This window comes from Lutra lutra, chromosome 11, assembly GCF_902655055.1.
Source record: "Lutra lutra chromosome 11, mLutLut1.2, whole genome shotgun sequence".
In the NCBI taxonomy this organism is placed as follows: Eukaryota; Metazoa; Chordata; class Mammalia; order Carnivora; family Mustelidae; genus Lutra; species Lutra lutra.
The window spans coordinates 60532699-60555976 of NC_062288.1; the positions used below are offsets into that span (position 1 = coordinate 60532699).

The 23278-nt window shown below is 42.8% G+C and overlaps 1 protein-coding gene across 3 annotated transcripts in view; it reads left to right on the top strand.

Moving 5' to 3' along the window:
* Positions 1–23278, top strand: part of CREB5 (cAMP responsive element binding protein 5) — a 410198-nt gene that overhangs the window by 84004 nt on the left and 302916 nt on the right. For all 3 annotated transcript variants that reach the window (XM_047695012.1, XM_047695011.1, XM_047695013.1), the window contains one exon: positions 7124–7245. In XM_047695012.1, coding sequence (XP_047550968.1) covers positions 7124–7245 — 122 coding nt within the window. The remainder of the gene's footprint in view (positions 1–7123; positions 7246–23278) is intronic.

Sequence of the window (23278 nt, forward strand, 5' to 3'; positions counted from 1 at the left end):
TCTCACTCCACATTCATTTTGGAATCCTGACTAAATAAATAAATCTCTCTCTCTCTCTCTCACACACCCACACACACACACACACACACACAGGGACCATATTTACCTCCTCTTCCATTGATGGCAAATGTACATCGTGATTTCTCACTATCGAAATTATTCAGATCTTTATGGAACAGAGGGTGGTGGAAATGGCTCACACCAGAGGGCAGCATGATAATAATCGTAGCTACCATTTATTGCCTTATCTTATGCCTATAATCATGCCTCCTGCTTTATATACATTATGTCATTTAATCCTGGTCACTCTTTTCATATGAGGAAACAAGATCGGGAGGATAAATAGTTTGTGCAAAGCTCCTGTCTGTGTATAATTTTCTCATTGTACATCTAGATTTGGTAAGCTCCATGTACTAAGAACATGTGTTAGTGTTAGATGTATGTTTGGATATACATCTATGAACTGTTTTCTCTTCTATTACTGGCATATTTATTCAAGAGTCATCAAATGGAAAAAAATAGTCAAAGGTTTTCAGAAGGAGATTATACTGACACATTAGCATATAGAGGAACAAAGAGTGAGTTTTTATATTTATTTATTTATTTATTTTAAAATATTTTATCTATTTGTCAGAGAGAAAGAGCAAGAGAGCGCATAAGCAGGGGGAGTGGCAGGCAGGAGGAGAAGCAGGCCCTCTGCTGAACAGGGAGCCCAATGTGGGACTCAATCCCAGGACCTTGGGAACATGATCTGAGCCAAAGGCAGAAGCAACTGACTGAGCCACCCAGGTGCCCCAAAGAGTGTGTTTTTAAATCAGATTTTTCCCTCCATTGTGACAAGTGGCAATCGGCATTTATAGTTAGCTTCTATAGAAGTTATAGAAGTTAGCTTCTCATTCATGTTTCTAGATGGTCAAGTAAAACTGAATTTCTTTTAACAATTCACCTGAACACCTCAGAGGCCCTGATCAGAGGCCTTTTCATATAGGAAAACCTGGCTTTCAGTCTATTCCATCTGGAAGGCAATCCTTTTTGACAAAGGCAATTAGGGAGTAAGTGGAAATTTGAAGCTTTAGCTTCCACAGTCCAGGGCAGGGCTTGATAAGAGATTCACCTTGGATCCCCTCTGTTCACCTAGCTTGCAGAGACATGATCTCAGTGTTCATAACCCTTTCTACTAGCTCAGCTCCTCTAACGTCAATTAAAATTGTGCTTTGATTGTTGTTGGAACACTCTGGCTAGACCATGGCTGACAGTGAGTAGGGGTGGATTATTTACCTGATTAATTTGAATCTCAATCTGTGTCTTCTGGAGCCATGTGTCATAGGAGATGCCCTTGTCAGAGAATTTTCTAGTTGACTCAAGGCCCTCTTAAGGGCATCTAGTCTGCCAGCTCTCCATCTTGACCATAAGTGGATTGCAGCGTTCTATTCCAAAGTTCTGCCAGTGTGTCTCATCTCTCAGGGACCTGGATCACCCAAGCCATGGGCAACCCTTAAACATTCCACAACTATTGTTTAAGAACCCGGAGTTGCCTTGGTTTGTGCCATGGAAGCACTGCCTCTTGGGATAGATGCAGGGAAATAGTAACCTCAGTGTTATGGAGAGGACCCCATTGCTCCTTTGTGTATTCACAGTCAATAAGAGGCACATTTATTGTAAAGGAGCCTGTCTACAATTCCATGGAATTCTGTCAGTAAGTGATTGTGCCCCTTATAAAGGAGGGTGTGTTTTAAAATTCACTTAATGTAGACTTTCCTGATTAAGACTTTATTAAAATTCACACAAGGATAGGAACTAAGGAAATTTTAAAGAAGGCATTTGCTGAAAAATTCACAGGATAAATGTAACTCTAGAAAGAATATTAGAACTGCCTGAGAAAAATGCCTTTTCTGAGAAGCCCAACTCTTAACTAAAATAGATATGCTAATCCCAATACTTTTCTCTATTGATTTGAGCAGCATTCTTGAGGAATTCCATTAAGCTGCATTTTGTTGGTTGAATCTGAGTCATGCAAATAATAAAAATGCAATACCTTTAAAAAATACCCTATAATTAGAATGGTCACCAATTCAAACTGATCTTTCTTATAACTGGTATGAATTAGTAGGGCTTTTATAGTATTCCCAGTCACTGTCAATTTAACACAAAATGATGTAAAATTACCTAGCATAGCCCTTTAGTGATACCACTGAGAATATTAGATCAATGGGAAAGAAAATTCTGCTTCAGAAGTTTGCATTCTTCTTCTCTGGTATATTATGAGAACTCTACTTTTACTTTTTTTTTTTTTTAATTGATGACTTGTTGCCTTGCCTTTTTATCATTGAAGAAAATGAAACATAGACAAACATGTAACTCAAGTGCAGCTCTGAAACGGAATAAGGTAGCAACCTATTATTAAATGTAGAGCAGACTAAACACTTTTTAAAAGAAGAATCAGGTTTCAGGCTTTAGCTTTGTGCTTGTCATTTAGACTTTGGAATAATCAGACTTGCTGGGGCTGAAGCACTTGACGCTAGGCAGACTAGGGACTGATTAGAAAAGTTAGTGAGGTTTGTTTTTTTTTTTTTCCCCCTCTAATAGCTGTAGCCACATACGTGTTGTCCTTCCCAGATGTAGTGGGGTGCAGGATTTCCTGTTGAGTAGCAGGTGGGTGAATTTCTAAATCATTACGTCAAGCTTGTAGCACTCTTTCGGGTAGATACACAAGTGGGGTCTCTGCATGGCAGGAATCCTCTACCTAGCTATTTACAGAGGCAGCAGTCTGTGAAAAGGTGCTCCTTTTTTGAGGTACAGACTCACTATTCCAGGAAGGGAGCCAGATATTGAAATATGACAACATTTGCAAGGGATTTTAAAAAAAAATCCCTTTTGCTGCCAGTCTTGTCTGAGCGGTAAAAGAATCCTGAGGACATATAAGACAGGTAGAAGTGGCTAAGCTGCCTTACTTGCACGGGTCCCAGCTGTCTGGGTGTCTTGAGAAGCAGCTGTGCTCTTTGCAAACTCCCCGCGAGAAAGCAGCCTGCAGGTTTTTTTGCAGGGCCAATTCTTGCGAAGGTAATAGCAGCAAAGTACTTTCAACTTAAGTAAAGCCCAAACTCAAAGTTATAAACTTTGAGTTTAGCTTGAGATTTGGGGTTCTTTGTTTCTCGCATTCAGATGGTCCTCACGCAAGTGGAAATACTGAAAGAAAGGTGAGCAGAAGTCCTCCAATGAGTATCTGGGCTCTGAGTTCCCACTGCAGCCAGTTCCTGTAAGTCCTTGGATGGGGCCTGTTACTACTGAACACACCTTAGATATTATCCACCAGTGTAGCACCAGCCCCTGTTACTCACCATACAGAAATGGCTGTGGCTGTGGCTGGTGCTTGCCCTTGGTTCTAAAGAAGGTGAGGTTTATCAGAATTTTAATTTATGGCCATGGATATTACTCACCTACTTCAGGTCTAATTTCAGCTGGAATATTTATTTGACAAAGCATCCGTGTGGCTGAGAAACTGACTCTTTTATTTAAGCTGCTGATAGATTTAACTGTCCCCTTTTTGAAGATTGGCTCATTTCCTGGCTTACTTGGAACTGGTACCATGTGGGATCAAAGACAGCTAGAGACCTTGTATTAATTCTATAAATGTTAAAATAAAAGTTAAGCTCCACTTTCTGGTTCCTGTTGTAACTGGAAAGAATAGTTCATTCACAAGAAGAAAATGAATTAAAAATTAAGAACAGTGTGCCTTATCTCTTCCAAATGTGGATATAGATATGTTTTGCTTTCCCCTTGTTATATCATACAGCAAAGAAAGTTGCATTTAGTAACAACGCCGTGGCCTCCATCTGGGTCTTCTGCTCCAGGGATAGGAGGGAACCAACTCTCTTTAGGGCCTATGGCTCCTGTTGCTTCAGGGATAATTTTGCTGAGAGAAGACAGAAGACATTTCTCAACTTCCCTGGGGCTTGGCCACCAAATGCCAGTCTGAATTCAATCTGATGGCCCATCTCATGAACTCATCTCAGAGTTCAGGAGTCCTATGGACCCCACTAGGATGACTGTTCTCTCTACCTGGAATCATGGCCCTCAACCTGTAAATCTCCAATGGAGAAATATAGAGGAACAGAAGAAAAATTAAAACCCAGCAAACTAAATCCCTACTGATGACCAAATGGTCTAATATGGCAGTTCTGTCCTGGGTTGTTTTCTCGGGTTTTTTACTCACAAAATGACCTGCGAGATAGTAGAAGGTCTGTAGGATTGTAACATGCTTCTATTATAGGGGGGATATAAATGATTCCAAGATATTTTAAAAGAGCCAGGGAGGGTTAGGATTGTCAATTACTGATACAGTTATGTGACTCAGTTTCTGAATGGGGCCTGGGGAGAGTTTTAGTTTCCTTCTAAGTAAAGGGGGTAAAAAGATTTCTTACCAAATGTGGTTGGTATGAAAATTAATGAGATGATGAATCATACACAACTCTTAGCATTATGCCTGACATGGAATAAGCACCCAATCGATGGAAGACTATGTACACACACACACACACACACACACACACACACACACACACACACATACACACAAATGCACACATATCCCTTTATTTCCACTCTCAGGTCTTGTCTGTTTACACATGCTGTTCAGGAAACTTTTTTTATCTCTCCATCTGGCCTTTACCTCTGGCCTAATTTCTAGTGTCTAACCAGCTGTTCCAGATGTTCCCATTAAGCTGTCCTTTATTCGGTCACGTTTCTTCGACCTACCGTGATTTTTAAAAAATTTAATATTATTTTTTCAGTGTTCCAAGATTCGTTGTTTGTGCACCACACCCAGTGCTCCATGCAATACGTGCCCTCCTTAATACCCACCAGCAGGCTCACCTAGCCGCCCACGCCCCTCCCCTTGACCTACATACAGTGATTTTTGAAGAGAACCCATCACGGTGGTGATTTTAGGATTCATAGAACCATGTAACTTTAGAATTTTATTTGAAAGATGAGGAATATGAGGTCCAGAGAAAGTAGGTAATTTTCCCCAAATCACGCAGTTTTTCAGGTCTAGATTTCTGGGTTGTCAGCGTGGTCTTTTCCTTCAGACCCAGAGGAGAGTCTGGGCAAAGCATAGGATTTAGATTGAGAAGGGGTTATGTCTGAAGGTGAAAGAGGACTTAACAGTGATAAAATGTTTACGAATTGTGACCTTGTGCAAGGTACTTATCTCTCCATTTCTGAAATAATATGTGCCTACTTATCTCATCAGATTTTGTGAGATCTAGACTCTAGACAGGCTGGGTGAAAATATTTGTAAACTGCAAAATGCTTGTAAATACTAATTTTATCTTTTATAAGCACATAACACACTATATATACGCATATGTGTATAACTATATATATGTATTATATGTATATTGGGGCATAGCTATATATGTGTGAATCTTAATAAATTAATGTGCTAAAAAACCTTTTTCAATCAAACCCAACTTTTGCATGGCTTTTATCTGTAATGTCTGATTTATGACCATCTGTGGTAGGCTCTCTGTATATTGAGGAAGAGAGCTCAGTATCTTGGAGTTCGGGCTAAGAAAATAGGAAAGAATGCAGAAGGGGATTTTTGCTGCTTTGATATTCAAGTCAACCAGCTAGGTGCTTAACAGGTAGAAAAGCCATAGGGAATCAGAAGACCTTATGTTAGAAGGGCTGACTATATGAGCTATCAAACTATTTTGAGCTTCATGAATATTAAGCTATTTCTTTGAATCTCAATGGATAATTTACTGGGATTAACTGCTCTCTGTATGAATTAGGAAAGTAAATACGATTCTAGTTCTTCGTCATGCGAGAATGTATAAAGAGCATGCAGAAATGGCACATTCGTTTCAACTAAAGGACACTCTTCAGTTGCCTGGTAGTGATGTGTTCAAGAACTAAGAAGAAAGAGATTTGGGGACTGAGTATGGCTCTAGGTGGACAAGTGCCATCATCAGTCTCACTGTGTGTGCTGTTGCCTTAAGTGGGAATAATACATGTGCATATTGGAAATGGTACCAGGGCTTTGGTTATAATCCTGGTGTCATCACATCTACCTGGGAGACCTTGAATGAGACCCCGAATCACACAGGACTTCCATTTTCCTCATTTGCAAAATGATTGGCATGGCCATCTGCTGTTTCTGAGACAAGGACAGCATACAGTGTTATTCAGGAGAGATAACCATCCTTAGTGATTACGAAGGTGTAATTCTACCCCATTTACCTGACAGTGTCTTGTGAGATCTAGATTATGGAGAACATGTGTGAAACCATTGTGTAAACTGCAATATTTATGTGGCAAAGGCCACATAAATATTAAGTCACCCCCCTGGGGTTAATAATACATTATATGTTTATAAAAAAAAATTAAGCCACCAATAGCAGCTTCAGATCCTCCACTTTCCTAAGTAGGCTGGTTAGACAGTCAAGAATATGAAAGAAATTCTATTCCTTTTAAAGAGTTTTCTCAGAACATTCCTTTGGCTATAGCAAAGGAAAATAAAATTAATAATTATATTTTTAATGGATGAAAGCTGAATGTGTTTGACTTGGAAACATTCATCATCCTCTGTGACTTTCAAAATGAGAGAGAAAATTGCTGTATTTTCCTTTTTCATTAAGAGAAAGGAATTAATGTGCTTGTTTGTTTCTTTTTGTTTTGATATAAACACTTACAAAACCTTTTTTTTTTAAACTCCCAGCCCCCTGAAATCAAGCTTAACATTGGCCCAGCAGATTTTTTTGGCCTGATTTTCGCTAAATCATGTTTTTTCTCATTTTTGGAAAAAAAAGTCATTCCACACATTGCAACATGTGTTCAAGTGATAGCAACCCCAGAACGTTGATGGTGGGCTCTCTGGCAATTGTCTGGTAGTTTGGAAAACCCTTACATATGCAGCTTGCTACACGTTGTATTCCTCCTATGAGATTTGTGGTTTTATTTTCTTCCATATTGTCATCTTATTTAAAAGGGTGGAAGATTAAGGATGACGAGTTGGCATCTTAATTAAGTTGAGGGGAGGAGATTTGTCAATTGAGCTCATGCTGGCTCCTGGCTTTTGAGGAAAGGAACCCACGTATGATCACTCGATCTCTGTTTTCAGATCAGACTCCGACTCCAACGAGATTCCTGAAGAACTGCGAGGAAGTGGGGCTCTTCAATGAGCTGGACTGCTCCCTAGAACATGAGTTCAGGAAGGCTCAGGAGGAGGAGAGCAGCAAGCGGGTAGGTTGGCTTGAATGGACACCTTGTAAGGTGCCTCCCCTAACCCCTGTGAGAATCTTCTGTGTGGAAACTTCGAGGGCACTGCAGATCGGTGCAAATGTCACCCTAAAACAGTATTTTATCCATTTGCATGTATTTGTCTGGTTTTTTTTTTTTTTTTTTTTTTAAGATGAATCCCTGATTCTCCATCATGGGAGAAACAGACATCTGAAATAGGAAATTCAAGCAAAAAAAAAAAAAAAATTACCTGATTCTTGAACCTTGAGTTGGATAAACACACAGACTTTTTGTATTCAAAACTAGTTGTTTTACTTTGCTAAATATTTCGTAGGAAGCCTTACATGGGTGTTATCATGTTAAGAGATGAGGTTTTGTCTGATTTTTAGTCCCAGGTTTTCACTGTCCAATTTCCATAATCTTCCCGGTAGACCTTCGCCACTTTCAGTTATGTCCCAGTCATATTACTGAACGTCTGTTATTATTGGGACAAATGGTTTAAATATACGTGTGGATTATTTGTTCTTTTAAATGTAGAAAACCCACTTTATGCATGCCTCCAGAATATATTCAATTTCTCTTAATGTTGTGCTTGCATTTTAAAATTACTTTGCAAGATTAAGGAAAGGAAACAGGGTCAAGGTAAATGTGATAATGAAGCTCTTTAGCATTTTTTCCATTGTTACCATAGAGCATTACTGAATGCCCACAATGTACCAAAGAACAAATTAGACACATTCCATGAACAGAGACTTAAAATGCGGAAGTGGGTTGAAAGGAAGGGCTGGTTAGGTTGTAATGGACTCTGAAGGTCCAGCTGTTCCATCTGGAGAAGATATTTTAAAAGGCTCTGATATTTCAAAACCTTCGAATTTTCCTCTACGTGAAATTATAATAATCCCTCTTCCACCAGATTTTTTATGTCGCATTCCCACATTAAAACAGTCAAGGGCTTGCCCTGAGTCTGGGCTGCTTTCGGAAAAATCATGATAATTGGTGGAGGATACAAGAGAGGTATAAAACCTCAATCAGTTCATTTTATTTATGTATAATTAATTTATACAGCCACTTCCCCCACTCCTCAAGTGACATGAAAGGCTTTCCCCTCACCTTTTTAATTTTTTTTTTTTTTTTTTTTTCTTTGACAGAGACAGATCACAAGTAGGCAGAGAGGCAGGCAGAGAGAGGAGGAAGCAGGCTCCCTGCTGAGCAGAGAGCCTGATGTGGGACTCAATCCCAGGACCCTGAGATCATGACCTGAGAAGGCAGAGGCTTTAACCTACTGAGCCACCCAGGCGCCCCACCTTTTTAAATGAATACTTTTTTAGCACTTACTTGCCAGGCACTGTTCTGAGCACTTAAAAATTTAACTTAAAAAAAAAAAAAAAAGGAGGGGTACCTGGGTGGCTTTAACTGGGTTAAAGCCTCTGCCTTCAGCTCAGGCCGTGATCCCAGGGTCCTGGAATCAAGCCCCGCATCAGGCTCTCTGCTCAGCAGGGAGCCTGCTTCCCTTCTTCTCTCTCTGCCTGACTCTCTGCCTACTTGTGATCTCTTGTCTGTCAAATAAATAAATAAATAATCTTAAAAAAAAAAAAAAGGGCGTACATTCTACATTTCACTGCAATAGAAACGTATTTTTTAAAAATGAAAATTACAAAGACTAAGAAGAACCAAAATGTCTAGTAAATTTTCTCTGAGTTCTACATTTAGTTCTGGTAGATGTGGTGTATGAAAAAAAAATGAGGGATTAAGTACGTTCATTCCCTCAAGATAGTCAAGGTTGGCTTCATAGATTAAACTGAACTGCAAGGAAAGTATATGCTTGTTTCTACTGGTTTATATTGTCTTCATTTCTGAGAGAATGGTTTTAACTGAAGTGTGTGTCGTTGATTTTCCTACATTTATCAAGGACAGCTTTAGGAAGCCCACAGTAGGGGCGTGGTTTTAGATGTTCTCCTTTACGTGGTACTCATGATCTCCTATATGAAGCCCCATGGGAGGAAATTCTTGCAGATCTGAATTCCAGGAAATCGTTTACTTCCCCGAAGGAACTGAAATATTTTCTCTGTGTGGACACGAGAATCATGTAACTGGTTCTGTTTCTCTTTTCGCTTTGACTGCTCGGTTAACAGAAAGCTGAGTTTACTGCTTAACTTTGAGAACTTTTTAGAACACTGTGATGAACATATTTTACTTCCCTTCAGACTAGACTTTCAGTTCTTGTTTATTATTTCCTTTGGTCCTGATTTTTTTAATTTAAAAAAAAATTTTATGCTCTACATTTTTTTTTCTGAATTGCTTTTGAGTCCTTGTGGGTTGAGAAAGAGTATAAATAAACTTTATAAATTAAAATAATCAGGCAAGCAACATAGAGAAAAAAGATAAAAATTACAGTTGTAGAAATACATATTTTAAATACGTATTAAAAATATTCTTTAAAAAGTATCTTTTGAAAGTTGCTTTTATTTTTTTATTTAAATTTTAGTTAACATACAGGGCAACATTGGTTTATGAAGTATAATTCAGTGATTTATAACTTAAATACAACACCCAGTGCTCATTACAAGTGCCCTTCTCAATGCCCATCACCCACCTGGCTCAGCCCCCACCCACTTCCCTCCATCAACCCTCAGTTTGTTCTCCATCCTTAAGAGTCTCTTACAGTTTGTTTTCCTCTCTCCCTTTCTTCTTTTCCCCCTTTCCATAAGTTCATCTCTTTTCTTTCTAAAATTCCACATATGAGAGATCATATGGTATTTGTCTTTCTATGATTTATTTCACTTAGCATAATGTACTCTAGCTCCATCCATGTCATTGCAAATGGCAAGATTTCATTCTTTTTGATGGCTGAGTGATACACACACACACACACACACACACACACACCACATCATCTTCATTCATTCGTTGCTAGACATTTGGGCTCTCTCCATAGTTTGGCTGTTGTTGATAATACTGCTGTAAACATGAAGGAGCATCTGCATCCTTTGAATCTGCATTTTTGTATCCTTTGGGTAAATACCTAGTAGCACAATTGCTGGATCGTAGGGTAGTTCTATTTTTAAGTTTTAGGAACCTCCATTTTGTTCTCCAGACTGGCTACACTAGTTTGCATTCCCATCAACAGTGCAAGAGGGTTCCCCTTTCTCCGCATCCTTGCCAACACGTTGTTTCTTGTGTTGTTAATTTTAGCCTGAATGTTGCTTTTAACCATATGCTGGTTTTGTGACGCGTATTCGGATGGGGAATTGGGAATTCTATAGCCAGCTTCCCTCGTGGTTTTTGGGTTGGGTGTCTCAAGAGATCACCTTCTCAAAACCCAACTTTACTTATACACACTGAAAACTGGACAGCATTGAGGTTGTTGAGGTATTCTCTTTCCTCACATCTTTTAAACCAGCAGCCAAATCAGCCTTTGGTGGCCATAACTTCTTGACACCTAATGCACAATGACTTATCCTCAATGGGCTGTGTTGGTGGCTTCTGCCTAGCATTTCTTTGGAAGCCACAAATGGGTAAAGGAAAGTTGGGAGATACTCGCCAATCTACCATCATACTTTTATCTAAACTTTTGACCACATTTCTCTAACTACCAACATCCCTGGCACACTGCCACCCCCTGCTCCTGCTTCATTTAGTCATCTTCTACTTGAAAAGTAGGAATAAAAGCTCTCTACTCAATGCATACCTTATTATTACTGAATGCTGTCTCCCTCCCTTCCTTTTGCTCTGCATTCAGATAATTATTTCTTTTCAATTCTCCATCTCTAACTTTCTTCTAATTTCTTTTCCTCTGAGTCTAATTATTTTATTTTAAAAATTGTGGAAAAATTATGCTAGTCCTTCCCTCCATCTTTAACTTTCTAGCTGCAGCTTGGTCTAGAAAATTCTATTGATCCTCACTTAGCCCTCTTGGTTGTCGATTGGGGAAAATTCTGTGGACGATCTCTAATCCTGATACCCTCAGCTCCTGCTTCATTTATTCATCCCCTGCTTGAAAAGTGGGAATACAAGCTCTTTATTCAGTATATCCCAATGTATGTATAGAATGAGGACAGGCTAGATGCTAGTCATGACAATGGAAAAAGCCTTAATATCTGTATCTATATTACATATAGAAGGCAACACATTCCACAGTTACCTCATTCTTCCACAGAAGTATAATAAGCTCATGGTTTCAAAACTCTTTAATAAGAGATTTTTTTTTTCCCTTGGAAATGCACCCATCACTAACAAGCATCACAAATCTCAGTTTGTCTGTGGCTTAGAAGTCAGGCTAGTCCACATCCTGAAATAGGTGAAAAACTTGTGGTCCTCATTTATTCATTCAGTAAATATTTCTGAGTGCTCATCACATGCCAGGCACTGTCCAAGCCATTGAAGAATACATTGTGGACTAACGCTCATTAAAAACAAAACCTTGCCTTCAGGTAGGTTACGTCTCGTGGCAAGACAAACAAGCAAGCAAAAACCGTAAGATGAATAACATGTCAGAAGGTGATGCGTGTTCTAGCAGGGAAGGGGCAGAGGCAGTGCTGGGGATGCTCAGGAAGGGCGCTGGCGCTAAGTGGACAGGCAGCAGAGGCCGGAAGCAGGAGAGCAGAGCTCTGCGTCAGAGCAGGTGTGTGTTGGGGAGAAGAGTGTTCTGAGTGCAGAGAGTAATAAATGCCAAGCCCTAAAGCTAGAGGATGCTCTGTGGGTCCAAGGAATCACAAAGGGGGGTATGTAATAACGCGGAAGAGTGGGCACGGGAGGGCAGAGTCCGGAAGTGAGATGGGGAACCAGAAACAGTTTCAAGCAGAGGAGTGATAGAATCTGACTTATATATTAGAAAATTCACTTTGGCTGCTGAGTTGAAAGTCAGTTGTTGGGGGACAGTAGCAGAGAGAGAGAGAGAGACCAGTTCCGGAGGCTGATGGAGGAATCTAGATTGAAGATGATGGCAGACTGGTCCAAGGTGGACATGGAGGAGGGGGTGGTTGTTGCATTCTGGGTCTGTTCTGAAGATAGAGCCAGCAGGATTTGCTGATGAATTAGATCTGGGGAGTGATAGAAAGGATGAAATCAGGAGTGGACCAGGTGTTTGGCCTAAACAACTAGAAGGATGGAGCTGCCCGTGGGAGGAGCAGGTTGGAGGGAAAAACCGTGGAGACTGTTTCTTGACTTATATCCATTGAGTGGGCACATGGATATAGTGGTCTGTAAATCAGGAAGAAGTGACCCATCTGGAAATATAAATTTGGGAGTCACAGGCTTGTAGGTGGTGTTTCAATATATGAGACTTGATGGAATCCCCTGGGCCTGGAATGAATGAAGATGAAATTGAAAAGAGGTCTGAGCATGGAGCTTGGCAGACCCCTCCAGAACCTCTGAGACAAGAGTATTCAATTCTCCTTAGTGACCAGAGATGACACAGAAGGCCCTGAGGTGTGAAGAATCAAATCAAGTGTGGCGAAGCTAGTAGTAATCCTCAGCAGAACCCAGTAACCAGCAGTCAGCCTGCTGATTTCATGTTCCACGTCAGAGGAAACAACAGAAACAAAAACAAAAAGATTTTTAAGAAGAAAAAGCAAGAGGAAGGTGAATTGACCTTTTACATTTGATTTTTTTTAAAAATAGAAGAAATAATGCTTGTCCAGGAAGTAGGATAGAGCTTCATCATATGATGGCAGTGGTGTGGGAGTGTGTGTGTGTGTGTGTGCGTGTGTGCATCCGTGTGTGTGTGTGTGTGTGTGTGTGTCTGTGTAAGAAAGGAAGGGCAGTTGAGAGGACTAGAAATGAACCCCTTTGTCTTGCTGAGAGAAATATAACGTTACAGCCTAACGTGGTTAAGGACCCTGAAGATGAAAAGCACGGTGTGGAAGTGCTGAGTGCTGCCATTCTCCCATAGGACCTAAATTTGACTCATTATGCTGATGGAGCAATAGCAAATGAGGACATTTCCATGCTCTAGAATTCCTACCCAAATGATGAAAAGTGCAATGTATTCCCAGAGGGTACTGACTGTTGAACACAAGGGAATGAGGGACAAGCTATAATCTTAAGATCTTGGATCCCAGCTCAGTAGGAGTCACGGAACAGGGCATGACCAGGTCAGCCTCAGCTCAGAAACGTAGGCTGCTCAATCTGATTAAATTCTGTACCTGGAAATCGTGTTACCTGACACCACCAGTGACTCGTGGACAGAGGGTACAGAGAGGGAGGCCTTCTGCCTTCATACACAGTCTAGCTCAGTTAGTCCCTAGCTGGCACGCCTGCCCTCTGGGGAAGGCATGAGCAACGCTGAATGGGAAAGGAAAGATAGAAAAGATAGAGAGTGGAGCAAACTCTCAACAGCTGCTCTGTTAGCCTGTTGCTTCTATGGCATTGGTGTAAAACAGTCCATCCCTCTTGCGGAAATCTGGAGAAGAAAACTCTCCGAAACTTAAAAACTTGGTTTTATTCTGGTTTTGAAAATGTCATCATGTTTGCTAAATCCTGGGAGATGAAACAAACTGGTTTTGATCTTGGCGTGTTTTGTTTTGTTTTTAATCAGCATGACTGAAAGGAAACACCCACTAGCAATGCTAGAAGAGATAACAATCTTATTTCTTCCCCCTGGAAAACCTAACCTTTATCTTACAAGGTTTATTTTTGTCCTCCTATCTCAGGACATGCCCAATGTAAAGCTTTTTTTTTTTTTTTTCTTTTCTTTTTCTTCCCAGATTTTTCCTTCTAGGTTTACACTATGCTCTCAGCTTGAGTAGACTTTGATACTGGAAGACAACTTGCCTTGGTCTTTGCATCCCACTCAGGGGAATGACTAAACCAGTGGAAAAGACCAGAAGCTGTTTCATGTGTTCTAGCTCCTAGAATTTAGGATTAATGTGTGCAGTCTTACCAGAGGTTATTTAGAGTTGGTATCTGTTGCCATGTGTGTTAGCAAATCAAGATGTGATCCGAGGCTCTGCCTCAATTTTAAAATGGAGTGGGAAATAAAAACTTACAGGGTTTTTTGGGGGCAAGGCGCCTGGGTGTCTTTGTTGGTTAAGCAGCTGGTTCTTGGGTTCCGCTCAGGTCATGATCTCAGGGTGCTGGGATTGAGCCCCACAACGGGCTCCGTGCTCAGAGGGGAGTCTTCTTGAGATTATCTTTCCCTCTGCCCCTCCCCCTGCTCACCTTCTCTCTCTCTCTCTCTCTCTAATAGTAAATAAATAATTCTTTTTTAAAAGACTGATAGGTGCTTTATTTAAATTGTGTGTGTGTGTGTGTGTGTGTGTGTGTGTGTGTGTGTGTGTGTGTGTGTGGAAAGTCAGGGTATCCTCCAAGTGGCAAATGCATGGTCTATTGCCTTGCAAAGATTGAGTACCTGATATCAAGTGTATTTGCTGTGGATGATGAGGGCGGGCCCATGGTTTGGAGGAATAATGACCTAGAGGGGTGCCAGGGGTTTGGTCATCTCTTCCCTTGGAGAATTTATATATTTGGATAATTTAGACTCAAATGGATGAGTCCTCACAACCTAACTTTCACACTGAGGAGAAAAAAATACGTTATCTCTTAAAGCTGAGGATCTAATCTCTAAAGCTGAATTATTTGGCAGTTCATGGCTCTGCCTCTAGCCCGTGTTCTAATCAGAATTAAAAGGGGTGACGGCAGTGCACAAATTACAGATAAATGTCTCAGCCTATGAGTGGCAGGTTTTATTGTGCTCTGAGTTCAGTACGAAGCATTTAAGTTTTTTTTTTTCCCCATAGGTCTTATTGGTACTTGTTATCCCATGGCATGTGTCCCGGCAAGAGAGAGGTCTTTGCCTGATGTCTTTTGGAGAACCGGTCACAAGGCTTCCACAGGCTAAAGCTAGAACAAGAGAGGGTTTGCACTCATTCTGTGCTGTGACAGGGGGTCTCCTATGAGGTACTCAGGTTTCCACTCAAAGCTGCAAGGCGGAAGAGATTGGGAGGCTCGGACGCTGAGAGCAGGAAGATAGGTAGAACTTTAAGATAGAATAGGAAGGTCACTGTTTAAGATAGAACAGGAACATTACTGGAGAGAACTGGGCATTGATTTTGAAAACTGCTACTTGTGTTAGGAATATCGTGGAATAAAATAGTATTTTCTTGCACCAGGATTTCCTGTTCAGTTGTGACAGGCTACAGTAATGATCAAAAAGTACTTATATATTCATGAAGTATATTCAGGCCCACGTATGACATTTTGGGCGTGTTATTCATGATCATCTGATTTCAGTCCCCTTCGTTCATGGGGATTAATTATGGGGGGTTATACCAGTACTATGTTCCCCATCGAAGTGCAGAAGGATGAACTATCAAGAGAGACAGAGTGTGGCTAGGCCCCACAGTGGGAAGCCGGCCGAAGGGCTTCTCTCCCACCTCCCTGTTTTGTCTCTGCCTCCTTGTCTACTGGCTGCATCCACTCCCAGGTGGTTTCTGTTTACACCTTCTTTTCAGAAAACTCATAAATTCTGACTTCGTAACAGCCCCTCCTGACAGTTCCTTCAACTATACATATAGTCTTCAGACTTGAATATTAGCCTCTAATCTCCAGCTGGTACCCACATTCCCATCTAATATACCTCTGCTCCTCTCAACTGCCCCCAAACTGTGCTCAGAGCTTCCCTGAGCCAAGCTGCCGCCTAGTCCGTCAGAGGCATGTTTCCCTTACCGCAGGAGTCAGCTCTGCCTTCCCAGCCTCCTCTGCCCCCTTCACTGGGTTCCAGCACCTTTCTAAGGAAAGGGACCTCCTTTCTTTATTTTCCCTTTCTGTCCCCTCAAGTCTAGACCATCATCCCTTCCTCCTGGGTTATTGCTGTGAATTCCAAGAAACTTTTTGACCACTAACGTAACTCCAGTGAAATACCTAGCATTAAGTCTTGAAACATTGAATGCATTTTTTAAAATACGTAAAAACTGACCAAAATTGTTCTTGCTGCTCTTTTGCTTCTGACCTGTGGTTAAGTCCGAAGTTCCTCCAGATATTGCCATTGTTAAGAGGGAGAGGGGTTGGTGTGGGCGGTCAGAAATATAGAAAGGTGTGCATTAGGAGCTGTTAGACATAGTCCTGATTCTGTGACCTCTTGTGCATGGAATGCATCTAAAAGGACCAAAGCAGGGATGGGGAAGCTCTGAAGGGATGATGAAAAGAGGACACCAAAAATAGCCCCAAACACAGGAGAGCCCCAAAGGTCCCCAGGCACAACCATCAGCCCAGACTCGGCCGTGAGGATGACTTGTTTGCCCTGCCTTCCCATCAGGCGGCCTTCCTGTAGTTGAAAATTAGCCCAATTGAATTATTTGGCTGGAAGGCCTCTCCCTAAAATGATTACGAAGCTCAGCTTTAAGGGCCCAGAAAAGGACAGCTTTTCCCAGCAGGAGACTTTCTCAACAGGGTGAATTTTCTGTTCCAGGTTGGGTTGGGTTCTCAGCGAGTTAAAAATCACTCGTTACCTGTCAAGCCCAGCAGAATCACAAGTGACTGGATGCCCTCCTCTGAAGGCATCCGTTTCCAGCTGTGAGTAATTCAGGCCTCGCCACTCGCCATACAGGCCTGGGGGAGGCTGGTGCGTACCTGGGCACGGGCCGGGGGGGGGGGGCGCTTTCTGCATCTGCAGAGGAAGCTCACACTGTCCTCTGGGAGGCCCTGCATGAATGCTCCCGAAGGCAGGAAGGAAAACAGAGCTGTTTGCAGGGCCGGATTAAAACAAAATGACTTAAAGATGAAGCTTCCGTTCTAGGCAGAAAACAGCACTCACATTTGGAAAATTGGCCCACATGTTAGACTCTGTGTGCATCTGTAGCTATGAATGACCTACCTGGGCCCCTCACAGAGATGTGAGAAAAAAAAAACTGACATTGTAAAAAGAGAATAGGAAAATAACATAATGGTTACAAGCGTCTGTGCCTCCATCATCTCATAAATCCAGGTGAACATTAAGTATGGTCCGGAGCAGGTATGGGAGTGATTTACTCTGGGAACCCTGCTTCAGCATTCGTGTGTTGTTAAGTTATTTCCATATTGATAAGGCTGAGGCCAGGAAGTGGCATTCCGAGCATTCCTCCTGTCCATATTTCCAGCATGTTGGCTGTCAACTCAAGCCTGTGGTGCAAGTACTGATTTTAGCCTCAAAACCCCCTAAAAGGACATTTTCTTTGTTCTTTACCCAACTACCACCAAAGCCCAAAGGCCTAGGAAATAGTGAGGCCCCCCCCCAACCTTGAATGACTTGTACCATGTTCTTACATTGTTGGGAACTGGCTATTCTGGTGACCCAGCGGGGCTGACCAGCTGGCCGGATCGGAGAGGTAGTCCGGCTTCTCTTCCGTAGGCACACAAAACGTCACCTGCCTGCTCCTTGATATTTGGCTGGGTGATCTTCACACCCCAAATATGATGGGATATCAGCCGCCGTCTTTTCCAGAATATCGCAGGGCTTCACTTTGTTTTTTGTTTTCTGGGATATTAGAGGCTATTTTTAGCCTGTTTGAACCTGTGACTCTTCCGTGTGACGAGGCCAGTTGTCTCATTTGGCTCTAGAGTGAACTGGAATGCCGAGAGGCCTTACCCTCAGCATCTCCTCTGAGCACGAATTTTCTAACAAGATGCACGCACACTGGCAAAATCAGACTGTTGTGTATGTCGAAGACATTTTGACCTTTGTCCTGAAGGCGAATGTGAGCTGTTTCATTTGATAATGTTGGAGCTAGAAGAAGGGATAGTCCCACCTGCAAGCTCTCCCTTCTTTGTCTGGCCCTGTGGGGGTGTCCCCAGTTCTCTCCGTGGAGTGGGCGGATGAGCCCCACATTTTGAATTTAGTGCGGCTATAGTCACAGCCATCTCTGGGATCTGAGCGATGTGCAGAGCATACCATCTGTTACATGAAAACTTAAGAAGTTGATCCTGGTGCTGTCTGAGCCCTGCCTGAGCTGGCGCCGGGCCCCGCCCTTTTCTGTGGCTTCATGTTTGGGTGGGGGGCTGATTTGGGCTCTGTAAGCAGTCAGGTCCCCCAGAGAAGAAAAGCAGTCGTGTTCCGTGTGGCTCTCGTGTGGCATGACTGCTGATGATACGGCACTGGGCGTTGTGAGTGGCAGCCCCTCTTGGAGAACCCTTCCTGGCTTCTCTTGGTGTGATTTGTCATGCACAGAGCTCAGGAACTTTCCCAGAGGATTGACAAACGTGAGGCTTTTGTTGGATCTGTTGGCACAGGGAGGAGGAGAGGCAGGCATTCCTGGGGCGCATGTGAGCTCCACCCTTCTTGCCCCACTTGATTGGTCCCCAAGAGGCAGAAGGGAAGAAGACAGCCCAGAATTCTGGTGAGCCCTTTTTGGTATGATGTGCCAAAGTGTGGTGTATAGGGTGGGAGTCGTGTGCTGCTGGTCCACCTGAAAATGGCCTCCCAGCACTCCCAGTGCTATTCCTAACAGCCCCGGCGTGGGTGGAGGAGAAGTAATGAATTCAGAACGGGGGCAAGAAACCCGACTCCGTTCCATCACTCTCTAAAAGTCATGCATGACTTCATTTTCTCAGTGCTAAACTGGGCCTTCTGACAACTTTGGAATTATATGCACACACATAGTTCGAACACAAAGTCTGGAGAATTAAAAAAAAAAGCTCATTCTTAGGTACATGGTGTTAGATGCACAAGTCACTAGAGCATCTCCCCTTGAACCTTCTTTCTGATGTTGATTGAAATAAGTGGTCAAAAAAGGGTTCTGGGACCAGATCTGCCAACTCCACATTCACAGAGACAGCACCGCATCAGGGACGTTGCTTCTTGAAGAAGCTTCTCTTTCCTGCACAACGGGGTAGGGAGGACAGTTTTTTTTGTTCTAGGTCTCTGCTAGATGTTTTTGTCTTTATCCATATCATAGTAATGCACACATATGTGCGTACTTGTTTTAGACAAAGTGGGCAACCCAGGCTTTGGGAATAATTCCTCCTCATTCTGATTAGGAGCTAGAAATGCCTACAGGGTCCAACACTGGCTTTTACAGACATTTAATGTCCAAATAGATCTACCTGCGGCCCTCCGATTTTGAAGAGGGCGCCACGGATTTGCCCACCAAGTGTGAACCTAAGAGCGAATCGACCATTCGTGGTGATGGATTTGTACAGATCCACACACACGTGCCTTCCCTTGGACCCCCCCACCCCACCCCTGTAAGCAGAGGTGCATATTGCCAGACAGCTGGCCAGGGCCAGGGGTGCAGGCTGGAATCGCAGGGGAGAGGAGCTGCTCTGACCCCATTAGCGCGGTTCTTCTAATGGAGGACTTACGGGCACAGGCTCGGGTTCCTGAGGCTGCGCTTGATACGATGAGCCGGTGCCTCTTAACAGAAGAGCAGTTGGGGAGACTGTCCAAACACCCTTCTCTTTTCTGAGATTTTATATTTTGCCCTGTGACACAATCTCACAACGCTACTGCAGGGCCTGCCTCAATCACATGGCAAAGAGGACTGAGAGCTCCCGTTTGTGCTGCCGTCACCCTGCGCATGGACACGTCGGGCGGTGGCACTTGGGAAGCTCAGAGGGAGAAAGGGGCAGATGTGGCTGTGATCTGTGTGTGCGGGTCCGTGCGAGCCATGAATGGCGCTTTGTGTGCACGCGGGGAAAGGCTTGAAAGGGTCTTAGCCACTAAAGCCCTTGGCTTGGATGCTTTGTGGGATGGACTCACTGGCTTTTTATCAAAGAGCACATACCACTCCAGCAGAGCCATACCCCGTGAGTGTAAAATGGTTGACTCAGTGCAGTTTTCAAACATCCGTTCCTGACTTAAACGGCGCTCACATGTTTTGACCCGGTTCCTCCTCCTCCGTTTTGAAGGCACGGCTCTTACTCCCTCATCCCCCCTGCTCAGGGTGTCTGCGGAGACTTTTTCTTTCAAGTCTGCCGCCGAGACCGTTTGACATATTAGCCAGCGGGAGAATGAGGTCGGAACCGAGATGACTAATATTTGCATTTGCTTTTCCTTGCCGCACAAGAGAAGAAAGAGACCAAGTCTGATCTTTAAAGTGGTCCTCATTTTCTATAGTCCCCCTGGCAGAGGGGACCTGCCCTGAGTGCCAGATGCCTTTCCCAACAGCTGTTTGGTGATTCCAGGTCACCGGGCTCACTGCAAAATCAGGCATAGCCTTTTAATTACCTGTTCATGTTTTAGCCGTGCCGAGCTCCATGGCACAGAGAGCGCGGCTAAGCCTTCATTGTAATGGATTTTTAGTAAGACTATCTCTGAGATAAGAGTCCTAAATCTTGGCAGTCTCTTTAGAGCACACACTCTGTGATTGCACACAAATTCTTGGCTCCCCAGAGCCGTGTTGTAAATGGAGTGCGCCGCACAGGGCTGGGTAATAAGATACTGCAGATACGTTTGAGAGCAAGGTGCACTTTTGCTTTATTTATGAAGATAGACATGCTGGTTGAGGGCTTAATCACAGCTGATAAATCATTTTAAGAAAGCCTATTAGAACCATATGCTGATTTTTTGCATTAATATAGTGTGTCTGTTTCCAGTCTAATAAGACAGGGTTTTCTCGAATGCTCTCTGTGTCTCTCCAGTGTGGACTATTTATCTGTTTAAGTGGTATCACTTGTGTGGGAGCATTTATCTCTTTAAGAGCTACCATTAATAAAAGAAGGTGAAAGGAAAGGGGGAAGGAAAAATGAGTGAAGGTGCCCTTCACACAATGCCTGTGTGTGTGTGCACGCATTGCGTGTGTGTGTGTGTGTGTGTGTGTGTGTATGGTATTACAAAGGAAAGAGTCCAAAAGCTGAGAGCAGGAAACATCTCAATTAGAGTTTCGGAAGACCATGGGTTGGTCTTCACTTGGCATAAGGTAGTCATTTCAGCCCAGGTGGTTATAATACCGTAGGAAAAGATTATCTGAATATGGGTGTATGCGCGCATGTGCATGTGTGTGTGCGCGCGCACACACTGACATTTTGGTTACCTCACTCCTCCCCAAGCTAGCAGAGGTCTGGCCCAGGAATAGGTCCCAAGGCTCTTTAATGAGAGCCATATTGGGGCTCCAGCTCCGAGCCAAGTTCTGTTGATCACTAATTGCCGGGGTGCCTTGCAGATCTTTTCTATTATTTCCTGAGCATACCCCTGCTCTTTCTATTATCTTGCCAAAATTCAAACAGTCATAATTGCATATTTATTGTTTATTTATAATCTCTTCTACTGCATCAATTGCTGTATTTAATAGATTTTTTAAAAAACAGCAAGAGCTTTTACCAAAAGACTAGATCTCTTTTACCTTCCATGGAGAAGTCATGTATCTCTGCATCCCACTTGCCATTCTTCAAAGCGCATCCACGGTACTCCTCCAGAATCCTGTTTCTTACCATATAAATAAGGGCTGTTTTTTGGTGCACAGAAAAAGCTTGTGCGCCAGAAAGATGTTTTAGGGAAGGATGTTAATTTATCCTTTAGGATTGCATCCAGGTTGGGTTATGGGACTCCTAAGTTTCTTTCCAATTCACAGTTTCCAAGTTTCTATGAAAACAGAGTTTAGAGATAAAGTTGAAAATCCCATTTTATACAGATTTAGAAATATGACACCAGATCATTAGAGGTGGTGATTAGAAACTAGTAATAGTCAAAATCACCACCGTTCATCGGGTTCCTGCTGTTTGTTGGGCACAATGTTAGAATCTTTAAAAAGATTTTATTTATTTGTTTGTTTGTGAAGGAGAGAGAGAGCCTGAAGGGAGAGAGAAACAGAGGGAGCGGGACAAGCAGACTCCATACCGAGCGTGAGCCTCATGCAGGGCTCGGTGGAGATCATGACCTGAGCCGAAATCGAGAGTTGAATGCTCAACCGACTGAGGCCCCCCTCACCCCAGGCGCCCCACAGTGGTAGAAATTTCATTTATATCATTTTATGATCATCCCAACAGTCCTGCGAGATAGATGTTTTTACCTTCATTTTCCATAATAAGAAGTTAAGGCTTAAGAGTGGCAGAAAGCCACAAAGCTAGGAGGTTACAGATCCAGTATTTGTATATAGAAGTGTCTGCTGGAAAGTTTCATGTGCCTCTTGCTACTTCAGATCACCTTTTCCCATCTTTATTTCCTTATGGTGCTTGTACATTTTAATATACATGTAATTTGCTGCTTGAAAACTGTTCACTGGAAGCTTTGCAAAACATCAAGCTGTGCTTGACCTTCACAAACACATGAACGACTCTGGGATGGACCCAGTATATCCTGGTCTTTAAGTATTCTAATTTAGACTTCCAGTCTCAGCTCCAGATTCTGCCATGTTCTGGGACTACAGACAGTAGGCTGGCCCCGAAACTTCAAGGGCACACAGTCCACCGTGAATGCCCTACTCACCGAAACCCATTATTCCAGTTCTAAACCAGGCATGGGACAGTCCTCTCATCTCTAGCATTTTGTGAGCAACGTCCTCTTGCTGTCGGGACATTTCCTTCCGTGCCTGGTCCAAGTGACCACTCTTTTCCCAGAGTAAAATGAACATGTGTCACATGGAGATGTACTTGGAACGTACATTAGATTTTAGTAAAGTAATATGTACTCGAACTACCACCTCTGAGAAGAGCACACTTAGAATGCTGTTATGGTCTCCCAGGGCATGCCTTGAGATTCAGGGGGTTGCTTATGCCATTATTTCTGGTGTCATAGGAGTTTTGACAGTAAGATAAAGAGTAATTTCTGGGCTATAGACTATGGGCAATATTTCATATTTAAACATTGGATTTTAAAGGACAGCATTGCTATGTACCTTCTCTTCACCCTTAACTTCCACCACTGGAAATGTTTCTATTATGTCCTCCCAATTCAATCCAGCAGACTTTTACTGAGGGCTTAATATGTCCCAGGTGCTGTGCTAGGTGGCTAGGTGCCAAAGCCGCATTCTAGTGGGGGAGCTGCTAGTTTTGGGGTCTGAGGGAATGTTTGGATTTCTTGATGGGTTCAAAGCACCTTGGGACTGTGTGTATGGCCAAAATAGCAATGGCTGTGGCTCCATTCTTCATGATTTGACCCTGACTTCATGTATCAGTTTTCTCTTTTGTG